Source organism: Pongo abelii, chromosome 6, assembly GCF_028885655.2.
Source record: "Pongo abelii isolate AG06213 chromosome 6, NHGRI_mPonAbe1-v2.0_pri, whole genome shotgun sequence".
Lineage (NCBI taxonomy): Eukaryota > Metazoa > Chordata > Mammalia > Primates > Hominidae > Pongo > Pongo abelii.
This window is the reverse complement of record NC_071991.2, coordinates 6,605,151-6,617,810: the sequence shown is the minus strand read 5'-3', so window position 1 is coordinate 6,617,810 and position 12,660 is coordinate 6,605,151. Positions and strand designations below refer to the sequence as shown.

Below are 12,660 nucleotides of genomic sequence, written 5' to 3'. Positions count from 1 at the left end.
GGACACTGGATGAGAACCACCAGCCTTCAACCAACAGTGAAAATATTAACATTAAAAATACAGGGGGAAACTGCTTAATTAGCATGAAAGGAAAGGAAGTTAGGACAATTCTGAAAAACCAAGCCGCGCAAGCCACCAATAATGTTAAAATTAGGTTAACACAACTTTCTCTCAATTCGAAAAGAAACTGAAAAACGAACATGTTCAGACTGGTATAATTATGTGAAAATATGTCTTAAATTCATCTAATTTAAAAATAATAATGATTATTATATGACAAGAAAGCCCTAACCAGAAACAAAAGGAATAAAAATAAATATTAGAAATGTCTGTGGAATTTAAAACAAAGGCAAAATCCCTCTGGTCTTGAAGATTTGACAATAAAAAAAATTACTTCTATTACCTGACCACAAAGTGGAAATCTACTTAAAAACATACAAAAGAGCTTTCTTAAAATAGGCACTCTTGACTTCATGGGGAAACATATTAATGAATAATCAAAATTAGAGTTTTCCAGCAAATGCTATCCCAAACCCTGGGAACCTACCCTAAGAGAAGGAGCCTCGCTATCCCAGAAGAAAGTGACTCCCCACCCGACGGCAGCCCTCTTATCATAAGAAAGTCAATGAAAACGCTATTTGGCAGACAGTGGGTGCCCAGCCACACCTGAAGCAGCACTGCCATGGGGCGCAAAGACAATTTTACCTCTCTCCTCCCACCAAATCTGCCCAATAATGTTATGCCCCAGGCTTTCACGGGCACAGAGCTGCGCGTCTTGCAGAAGTGCACACATCAAGACACTCCAGGCTCTCGCCTTTGGACAACAGGGACCCAGTGTCTTCCCAGAGGGTATCAGAAACTCAAGCAACCTAGACACACCAAACTTTCTCAAACCAAGCCTGCCGGCCATCCCCACTGGAGCAGCCAGCATCAAGAACCAAGTCACCACCCAACGTACTTGCTGCACTTGTATGAGTTTTCTCCATCAAGCTGTTCCGGCTTCACAAACTGCTCCAATGCCTTGTTAACACTCTGAGCAGCCTGGGAAGAGAAGAGGCACAGACACCACATCACCACACACCGTCACTTGTGTTTGGGTCTTGCTCTGCCACCCAGGCTGAAGTACAGTGGCACAATCACAGCTCATTGCAGCCTCGACCTCCTGGGCTCAAGCAATCCTCTCACCTCAGCCTCCCGAGCAGCTAAGACCACAGGAATGGCCAGCATGCCCAGCTAAATTTTTCATTTTTTTTGTAGAGACAGGGGTCTCACTATATTCCCCCAGGCTGGTCTCAAACTCCTGGGCTCAACCAATCCTCCCACCTTGGCCTCCCAAACTGTTAGGGTTACAGGTATGAGCTATCATGCCCAGCCGTGCCTCTTATTTTTTAAAAGAAACAACAGAAGACTCAAAGATATAAAAGCAAATGAGAATTTTTATGTAAAAAGAAAATTTTCCGGGCAGGCGCGGTGGCTCACGCCTGTAATTCCAGCACGTTGGGAGGCCAAGGCAGGCAGATCATGAGGTCAGGAGATCCAGACCATCCTGGCTAACATGGTGAAACCCCGTCTCTACTAAAAATACAAAAAATTAGCAGGGCACAGTGGCACGCACTTGTAGTCCCAGCTACTTGGGAGGCTGAGGCAGAAGAATCGCCTGAACCCAGGAGGTGGAGGTTGCAGTGAGCCGAGATCGAGCCACTGCACTCTAGCCTGGGCGACAGAGCAAGACTCCGTCTCAAAAAAAAAAAAAAGAAAGAAGATTTTCCTTTAGTAGTATGATGTTCACTTTTATACATCTACATACCAAATTATATCCCCTCCCATTTAAAAATGAGCAGATTAAAGTGAACAAAAATATAGAGGATGCTCACTGCAGCAATACATAAAACCGGAAGCAAACCAAATATCCACCAGCAAGGAATTCGGCATAGGAATTACGGTCTATCCATTTACTGCACCACACACTGCCCAGAGAGCACACTCACACAGAAAGGTCTCAACAGAATTATATGAAACAGTGAGTGGCCAGACGGACATCAGACACAATCCCATTTATATAAAAAGTGAACAATACGTTCTGGAGCAGTACATATCAAACTGTTAAAAATAATGCATTCAAAGGGATAGCATTTTACATATATCTGCAATGTTACTCATTTTTATCATAAGCATGTATTACATCTGTAATCAGAAAAATGCAAGCTCAAAAACAACAAAAAAAATAGGAATTCAGAAAACGCAAGAGGCAGGCTGGGCGCAGGGCTGTAGTCCCAGCTACTAGGGAGGCTGAGACAGGACAAATGCTTGAACCCTGGAGGCAGAGGTTGCAGTGAGCTGATATTGTGCTACTGCACTCCAGCCTGGGCAATGGAGCAAGACTCCATCTCAAAAAAAAAAAAAAAAAAATAATAATAATAATAATAATAACCATCTGTATTTGGCTAACATAGAAAATCTAGTTTTATTAAGATATTAAATGAAAATTCAGGCCGGGTGCGGTGGCTCACGCCTGTAATCCCAGCACTTTGGGAGGTGGGCAGATCACGAGGTCAAGAGTTCAAGACCATCCTGGCCAATAGGTGAAACCCCATCTCTACTAAAAATACAAAAATTAGCTGGGCACGGTAGCACATGCACCTATAGTCCAGCTACTCGGGAGGCTGAGGCAGAAGAATTGCTTGAACCCGGGAGGCGGAGGTTGCAGTGAGCCAAGATCGCGCCACTGCACTCCAGCCTGGGCGACAGAGTGCAATTCCATCCCAAAAAAAAAAAGAAAGAAAAAGAAAATTCAAAGAGTAATAAAAAAAACTTTTAAAAGCTTTCTTATGATGCTTACTACAAAGCTTGAATAATCCCTCCAAATGAAATCTTAGCATACTGAATTTTTCAATTTATATTCTCTAACAAGTAGTCTAAATTATACATGAACTATAGTTATATAAAATGACTTATTTTAAAAATGTAATTACTCCCATAATTATGAAATTTACCTTTATCTCCAATGTTATATCAAGATACGGATCAAAAGTATCTGAAACGCCCTTGCAATTTAAACATTTGACTGAAATAAAAATAAAATGAAAAGATGAGCAAAGTATAATCATTACAGCAACATCAACTACTGAAATGACAAAATACAATTTTGAAATTTAAAATTTTTAACTGTAATTTTTCTATCAATTGAACAAAAAAAAGTTTTAAATTAATACTACTCATAATATGGGTGAAAAGCGTAATGAATTTGGCCCCTCATATACTATTGGTTAGAATCAAAACTGGTATAACCTTTTAGAAGGACAACCTGACAGAATTAAAATTTACAATACACACTCCCTGTGATCCAGAAATTCTAATACTAAGAATTCATCCTACATATACATTTTTACCCAGACATAAAGCATGTGTGCACGGATGCTCCATGAACAACAACAAAACACAAACAACCTAAATCCCATCAATAGGGGACTAAAATAAATGGAACACTACTCCAACTGTCGAAGGCTGTTAGGCCTGTGTGCTGAAATGTAAAAGACTGCTAATACGAAGAGACAAATAGAAGCAGTGCACACAGTATGCTCCCAGTTTATTCACGCAAAGGAAACTACCAGGAGGATTTACTACAACCTGGCACCCAGGTTGCCTTTGGGTAAAAGGAATGAGAATCTGGGCTGGAGAGGAAGTACTTTTCCTTCCTTCCTAGTAGGACTAACCCTGTCCTACCATTACCATTTTTTAACCACATGTGTGTATCATTTTATCAACTTATAAGCAAAAGCTTACCTCTAGATCTTAGGTATCCTCCAAATATCTGACAAACAAGAGTGGTGGCCTGGGTGTGTCTGTCTAATCTGAAAAACATTGAACAGTGACATGAAAGAAGAGCTCTGCAAAAACTCCAGATGCTGTGACCAGATTTCAAACACACGGGAGCTCACAAAAGATCAAGAATTCAAATAGAACAGCCATGGAAAATAAAAGGATGGCACGTGTGGCAGCCCAAGAGCATCCCTGCCTGGCCAGAACACAGGGAGGTCTGGGAGTGGCGGGAGGAGATGCAGAGCTATGGGAGCTGTGTCTGTCAGGAAGGGACTCGGGAAGCAAGGCAGGAGTCTGGTCCTGAAGCAGGAAGACGGCAGCCTCCGGGCGCTGCGGCCTGTGTGGGAGGAAAGGGAGCGGAGGCGGAAAAGGCAGAGAGTCTTCCTCCGACCCAAGTCTGTCACCACCCAGACAATGGAGGCCTAGACAGGGCGGTGCCAGGGCAGGGAGAATGCAGAGGGAGATCTACCAGGTGTGCTCCGACAGCACCAAGCGGCTTGGGATGCATTATCTAACTGTCCCGTTGTTCTTCCTCTTGAGTCTGCATTTAGATTTTAAGGAACTAGCTACAGGAATCAGTAACTGATTGGCGTGGGGGTTCAGGAAATAAACACAGGCTGGAGTGCAGCAGAGAAAAGAAAACGTCAGGCACAACTAGAAAGGAGAAGCAGCTAGTTTGAGATCTGCAGACGTCTGCTGATAATCAGAAATTAAATAGCTGCAAGACCAATGTTTATTTCCTGACATCTATGATTGAGCCAACTCAAACTGTTACAGTAAGATACATGTGTAAATTTCAACCATTTTAAAATAATGCACATCACCTAAGGAAGAGGCACAGCAAAGCCAAAAGATAAAGTGAACATAGTTCTGTGTGCTTCCAACAAAAAAGGTGAAAATGAATTCTGATAAGAATAAATTACAACCAGAGATCTCCAATGAAGACATGGCTGGCGCTCTGTTGTACTTACTTATTGCTGCCATTCAAGCATGCTTTTTGCATAGCATCAACAGTGTACTGAAGGAATTCATGGGCATCTTCTTGGTTTCCAAAACGGAAGTGCCTAGCTATACCTGTAAAATTTCAGTAAAGACAAGGCTTTATCATTACACATAATATGCCTAAGTTGTACCCCCCAAAATATATCTTACAATAATATGTTGGTTGGAAAACTCCCAAATACTTATTTTACGAGGAAATAGCACTAACATAAGCCACTAATATAAGCTATAAGCAGGATCAGGCCCTTTAGACCAGAATCCCCAATCGTTTCGGCACCAGGGACTGGTTTCATGGAAGACCATTTTTCCACAGACCAGAAGAGGGGGTTGGGATGAAATTGTTCCAGCTCAGATCATCAGGCATGAGATTCTCCTAAGGAGCATGGAACCTGGACCCCATGCATGCATAGTTCACAATAGGGTTGGCGCTATGAGAATCGAATGCTGCCGTTCATCTGACAGGAGGCAGAGCTCAGGTGGGAATGCTCACCTGATGCTCACCTCCTGCTGTGCAGCCCAGTTCCTAACAGGCCACATTGGGTACCAGTCCACGGCCCAGGGGTTAGGGACCCCTGCTTTACACCATTAAAAGTCCACAGCAGCTAGAGTTTCTGAGAGTCTAGAGAGTAGCTACAGAGTGACTCATGTTTCTAGCAATTTAATAAAGTTACACTTGAATAAACTGGCTGTTTTGTCTCAAGTTTGTCCAAAATACTATGTTGGTGATTTTAAATTGGTGCTACATCTTTATAATACAGAATCCATTCAAAATATAAATCTCCCAACCTATCTAATTCTATCCCAATGACCTACAGAAGAAATTATATTTGCAGGTGCACAGAAACATTTCAGTCCTGTTTCTAACTGATTAAACAGCTACAAGACCAAATTATTTTTTAAATTATAATAAAAAATTAACACAAAAGTATAAGCAATATCACACTAAAACATATATACTGAATTTTATGTGTGTATGAATGTATAAAAATGTTCTAGCTTAAATCATATGAAACTGCCAACACTCCACCAGTTTAGACCTACAAACGTGACTTCATGATTGAACCATGTGTGTATCAGTGGATACACACACACACACACACACACACACAGAGCAATGACATTTTCTTAAAAGACTAGGTTTAAAAATGTTAGTCATGCCTGCTATATAAATATGTATAAAAATAAATATATGTGATTGGGCGTGGTGGCTCACGCCTGTAATCCCAGCACTTTGGGAGGCAGAGGTGGGTGGATCATGAGGTCAGGATATCGAGGCCATCCTGGCTAACATGGTGAAACCCCATCTCTACTAAAAATACAAAAATTAGCCAGGCGTAGTGGCAGGCGCCTATAGTCCCAGCTACTCAGGAGACTGACGCAGGAGAAATCGCTGGAATCCGGGAGGTGGAGGTTGCAGTGAGCCAAGATTGCACCACTGCACTCCAGCCTAGGCGACAGAGTGAGACTCCATCTCAAAAATAAATGAATAAAAACAAATAAATACATGTACAAATAGCCAGGCACGGTGGCTCACGTCTGTAATCTCTGCACTTTGGGAGGCCAAGACGGGGGGATCACCTGAGGTCAAGAGTTCAAGACCAGCCTGGCCAACATGGTGAAACCCCATCTCTACTAAAACTACAAAATTAGCCAGGTGTGGTGGTGCACGTCTGTAATCCCAGCTACTTGGGAGGCTGAGGCAGGAGAATCACTTGAACCCGAGAGGCAGAGGTTGTAGTGAGCCAAGATCGCGCCACTGCACTCCAGGCTGGGCGACAGAGCAAGACTCCATCTCAAATGAATGAATGAATGAATGAATGCATGCATGCATGCATGTATAAACAATCCAAATCTGCCTGGCTAAATTTTGCCAGGCTTCAACAATATTTCAAAGGTTTTTGGCTTGTCTGTTGTGGTCTATCAATAATGCCAAGGGCCAATATAAGACCTCTTTAATCTTCAGTGGCTTTCTAGGCAAAAAGATTAGAGTTTGTTACTGTATAATTACACATCCCTACAATTACCCAGTTAGATGCCAGATTAAGAGTTATAGTTTTGTTTGTATGCAATTTTTATTCCAACTCAATTAACATGATGCAAAAGTTTACTGCAAAAACACACAGAAAGTATGTAAGAAAATTTCATGCACTTACCCATTTAAAATTTAGAAATTAAATAGAAAAAAGTAAAATTTATCCACAAATTTGCTAAGCTCTGACTACATATTCTTTTAAGACTGCAATTAAGTTGAGCACAGTGGTGCACATCTGTAATCCCAGCTACTCAACTGGGGCAGGAGGATCACTTGAGCCAGGAGTTCAAGACTAGCCTGGGCAAAATAGTGAGACACAGTCTCACTTGAAAAAAAAAAAAAAAAAAGAAGAACCGAAAAAAGAGAATTAACCTTATTTATTTCTTATTTATTTTATTTTTACTGCTGCTTGCAGAGCAGGGTTAATCCACAGGCAGTGTGTCCAGAGTAGCCTAATTAACTTTATTTTGACAATTTCTATCACTGTGTATAGTATAATATTCATTCACCAAACTGAAACTAATTAAAAACTGTTTACAAAAACCTGTGAGACAATATCAGAATTAGTATTATTCAGCATAGAAATCAAGTGTCAGAGCAAAGACACTATAAAACTTACCAATTATTTTAACTATTGATTTTTAATAGTTTAAAATTTGTTATATTAAATTGAATAGTCTTTAATATATTGTCATCTTTTGCTTTAAAGTTTCAAAATGTGTTTATATAGCAAATGTTTTACTAAAAATTTGTTATTAAAGACATAGCCACATATGACAAAATGTATTTGTTTTCTAATACATAAGGGGTTCGGTTTTTTCACCAGTTGGACATTAAGAATAACTAGGTAATAGGCCAGGCATGGTGGCTCACGCCTGTAATCCCAGCACTTTGGGAGGCGGAGGCAGGTGGATCACCCGAGGTCAGGAGTTCGAGACCAGCCTGACCAACATGGAGAAACCCCATCTCTACTAAAAGTACAAAATTATTCTGGCATAGTGGTACATGCCTGTGATCTCAGCTACTCGAGAGGCTGAGACAGGAGAATCGTTTGAACCTGGGAGGTGGAGGCTGCAGTGAGCCGAGATAGAGCCACTACATTCCAGCCTAGGCGACAGAGCAAGAATCTGTCTCAAAAAAAAAAAAAAAAAAAAAGTATAACTAAGTAACAAATACGAATATAAAACTACAATAGTTAATACTTACGCCGCATCTCATTGATGACAAACATTGGTTTAATAACGTCCCCAGGATTACTGAGTGCCTGGGTAATATGTGCTTGCATTGTACACATCATACAAAAGCCTTCTGCATGACCTGAAAGATAGATGATAATCCTCCAAATTAGCAAAATACAACTATATACGCACATTAAGGCTAATTACAAATCAGGGGCACACACCTGAAATGAAATAATAGCTGCTATATGCATGCCTTGAGCTATCTACTTTTATGCATTTTCATTTACTTTTTTTTTTGAGATGGAGTCTCACTCCCCAGGCTGGAGTGCAGTGGTGTGACCTTGGCTCACTGCAACCTTGGCCTCCCCGGGTCCAAGCGATTTGCCTGCCTCAGCCTCCCAAGCAGCTGGGACTACTACATGTGCCGCCACGCCCGGCTAATTTTTTTTTGTATTTTTAGTAGAGATGGGGTTTCACCATGTTAGCCAGGCTGGCCTCGAAATCCTGACCTCAGGCAATCCACCCACCTCGGCCTCCCAAAGTGCTGGGATTATAGGTGTGAGCCACCGCCCCGGCCTCATTTACTTTTCTAACAAACCTAAGTGGTAAGTACATATTAGCTCTCTTTCACAAGAAAGGAAAAAGGCTCAGAGAGTTTAAAAGTTTGCCCAATGTCAAAGAGTTATTATGTGACAGACACATAATTGGATTCAAATCATACTCTTTCAAATTTGAAAGCCAGTGCTCCTAGCTACTCTCTATACTGGAAAAGCAAGGTTTTTCCCCTCATACCACCATTTATCTCAAATACTAAAAGAAAGTCTCCCACAGCAGGGATGAGACATCACTGTGGAAGCCAGGCGCCATGGCTCATGCCTATCATCTCAGCACTCTGGGAAGCTGAGGTGGGTGCATCTCTGGGGGCCAAGAGTTTGCAATTAGCCTGGGCAACATGGTCAAACCCTGTCTCTACAAAAAAGAAAAAGAAAATTAGCCCAGTGTGGTGGCACAAGCCTGTAATTTCAGCTACCCAGGAGGCTGAGGCAGGAGGATCACCTAATCCCAGGCAGGCTGAGGCTGCAGTAAGCTGTGATCACACCACTGCACCACAGCCTGGGCGACAGAGCGAGACCCTGTCTCAAAAAAAACAAAGAAAAGAAAAAGGAAAATAATCTCTGTGTAAATACTCTGGCATTGCTGGCCACAGATGGTGGTCTCTATGGCATATCTTTTTTTACAACTTTCTAAAAATGTAAAAATCATTCTTAGCGCATGCTAAGTGATGCTACAGCATCTAGTGGGTAGAAGCCAGGGATGTTGCTATACAGCCTCAAATGCACAGGACAGCCCCTCACAACAAAGAATCACCCAAAGTGTCGACAGCACCGAGGCTGAGGAACTGCCTGACTAAAGGCTGCCCAGACACACCTAATAACACTTAAAACAAAAGGATCAAACTATTCCCAATTAACTCCGTCCTGCAATAAAGCTCAAAAATATTTTTTAAAGAAATACAAAAACCTGGCCAGGCACGGTGGCTCACGCCTGTAATCCCCAGCACTTTGGGAGGCCGAGGCGGGTGGATCACGAGGTCAGGAGATCGAGACCATCCTGGCTAACACGGTGAAACCCCGTCTCTACTATAAATACAAAAAATTAGCCGGGCTTGGTGGCGGGCGCCTGTACTCCCAGCTACTCAGAAGGCTGAGGCGGGAGAATGGCATGAACCCGGGAGGCGGAGTTTGCAGTGAGCCGAGATCGCGCCACTGCACTCCAGCCTGGGCGACACAGTGAGACTCCATCTCAAAAAAGAAAGAAAGAAAGAAAGAAATACAAAAATCCCAGCACCCAACAACATAAAATTCATTCTGTCTGGCATCCAACCAAACAGTACAAGGCAGGCAAAGATGCAGGAATAACCAGTAATAAGGAGAAAATAAATAGAAAAAGACCCAGAAATAACACAGAAAATATAATCAGAATACAATAACTTTAAAAAGGATATTACAAATATATTTCTATGTGCAAGAAAATGAAAAATGGAAGAATACATTAAGAAGAAACATGGTGGCCGAGCGTGGTGGCTCACGCCTGTAATCCCAGCACTTTGGGAAGCTAAGGCTGGCAGATCACGAGGTCAGGAGATCCAGACGATCCTGGCTAACACGGTGAAACCCCGTCTCTACTAAAAATACAAAAAAATTAGCTGGGCGTGGTGGCGGGCGCCTGTAGTCCCAGCTACTCGGGAGGCTGAGGCAAGAGAATGGCGTGAACCCGGGAAGCAGAGCTTGCAGTGAGCTGAGATCGCACCACTGCACTCCAGCCTGGGCGACACAGTGAGACTCTGTCTCAAAAAAAAAAAAAAAAAAAAAAAGAAGAAACATGGAAATAGATGTAAATCTGCTTATACACATGAAGAGTAGAATCTCTGGGATGAAAAATGCACCAGGTGCGGTGGCTCACGCCTGTCATCCCAGCGCTTCGGAAGGCCAAGGCAGGCGGACTGCTTGAGCCCAGGAGTTTGACACCAGCCTGGGCAACACAGAAAAACCCCATCTCTACTAAAAATACAAAAATTAGCCAGGTGTGGTGGCACGTGCTTGTAGTCTCAGCTACTCCAGAGGCTGACGTGGGATGGGAGGACCACCTGAGCCCAGCAGTTGGAGGCTGCAGTAAGCTATGATAGCACCACTGCACTCCAGCCTGGGTGACAGAATAAGATCCTGTCTCAAAAAAACAAAAACAAACAACAATAACAAAAACACTAGATGTAATTAATAACAGATTAGACACCACAGAAGAAAAGATTAGTGAACTTGAAGATATTCATTATGGGTAGAAAATATCCATAATAAAACATAGAGAAAATCTCAAAATAACAACACCACCACAGCATACCAGTAAGCTATGGGACAATTTTAAGTTGTCCCTGATATACATCATTAGAGTCTGAAGGTAAAAGGACAGCATAAATATTTCAAGAAATAACAATTATCTACAAAGGAAAAGCACAAAGAAGGTTTTTGGGAAGAGGCATGGTTTCATATTCTGACTGAGCTGTCAGTTCACATGAGTCTATATTAATGTTCAAAAGAACTTACACAAAAAAAGTTAAGTTTTCAAAAGTCACTGAAAGTTGTCCAAATTTGACAGAAATAATACATGTACAGATCTAAAAACCTGAACAAATTCCAGTAGTGGAAAACATGAAGAAAACTACACAAAGGACCACTGCTTACAACCAGTGATAAAAATCTTAAAAGCACTGGAGATAAAAACAGTGCTGGGCCGGGTGCGGTGGCTCACGCCTGTAATCCCAGCACTTTGGGAGGCCAAGGCAGGCGGATCACAAAGTAGGAGATCGAGACCATCCTGGCTAACACGGTGAAACCCCGTCTCTACTAAAAATACAAAAAAATTAGCCGGGCGTGGTGGCACGCACCTGTGGTCCTAGCTACTCAGGAGGCTGAGGCAGGAGAATGGCGTGAACCCGGGAGGCGGAGGTTGCAGTGAGCCGAGATCGCGACGCTGCACTCCAGCCTGGGCAACAGAGAGAAACACCGTCTCAAAAAAACAAAAAACAAAAAAAAAAAACATTACATAGGCTGGCTTGGTGGCTCATGCCTGTAATCCCAGCACTCTGCGAGGCTGAGGCAGGTGGATCACTTGAGGTCAGGAGTTCGAGACCAGCCTGGCTAACATGGTGAAACCCCGTCTCTACTAAAAATACAAAAAATTACCTGGGCATGGTGGTGTGCGCCTGTAACCCCAGCTACTCGGGAAGCTGAGACAGGAGAATCACTTGAACCCGGGAAGCAGAGGTTGCAGTGAGCTGAGATCGCAACACTGCACTCCAGCCTGGGCCACGGAGTGAAACTCGGTCTCAAAAAAACACAAGAAACGAAACAAAAACAAAAGCAAAAAATCATTATGTATATAGGAACAAAGGTAAAACCGACAACAGACTTCTTATCAGGCACAGCACAGGCCACAAGACAGTGGAATAATATCTTTCAAGTATTAAAAAGAACGGGCCAGGTGTGGTGGCTGCCCTGTAATCTCAGCACTTTGGGAAGCCAAGGCGGGTGGATCACTTGAGCCTAGGAGTTTGAGACCAGCCTGGGCAAAATGGCCAAAATCCTGTCTCTACAAAAAATTAGCCAGGCATGGTGGTGAACGCCTGTAGTCCCAGCTATTCGGGAAGTTAAGGTGGGAGGATTACTTGAGCCCAAGAAGTTGAGGCTGCAATGAGCTATAATCACACCACTGCACTCTAGCCTGGGTGAGAGTGACAGCCTGTCTCAAAAAAGACAAATAATGTTAACACAGAATTCTACACCCCATGAGAACATCATTCAAAAACAAACATGAGACTTGCACTTCTGGGAGACGGAGTAGAGGTAGTTTTCTATTCCTCCTGCCAAGTACAACAAATCCTGACCATTGTGTATAAAACGAACCTTAAAAGGCTGTAAAAGGTAGAGAGAGAAAGAGACATGCTAGGGACCTCAGGACCCAAGGAAGACAGGGTGATGAGTTTCCTGGGGTTTCTTTGTGCTTCTTCTAGTCCAGACTTAGAGCTAAGAAGTCAGCAACCTGGAAGCCCCAACAACTGCAGACAACCAA

The 12,660-nt window shown here is 42.6% G+C and overlaps 1 protein-coding gene across 7 annotated transcripts in view; it reads right to left on the bottom strand.

The window, feature by feature from the left end:
• The window catches only part of USP42 (ubiquitin specific peptidase 42), a 76,780-nt gene that overhangs the window by 17,666 nt on the left and 46,454 nt on the right, over nucleotides 1-12,660 (bottom strand). For all 7 annotated transcript variants that reach the window (XM_054560130.2, XM_054560129.2, XM_024250007.3 and 4 more), the window contains 5 exons: nucleotides 8,060-8,170; nucleotides 4,791-4,893; nucleotides 3,784-3,851; nucleotides 2,994-3,064; nucleotides 959-1,041 (listed from right to left, as the gene is read on the bottom strand). In XM_054560130.2, coding sequence (XP_054416105.1) covers nucleotides 959-1,041; nucleotides 2,994-3,064; nucleotides 3,784-3,851; nucleotides 4,791-4,893; nucleotides 8,060-8,170 — 436 coding nt within the window. The remainder of the gene's footprint in view (nucleotides 1-958; nucleotides 1,042-2,993; nucleotides 3,065-3,783; nucleotides 3,852-4,790; nucleotides 4,894-8,059; nucleotides 8,171-12,660) is intronic.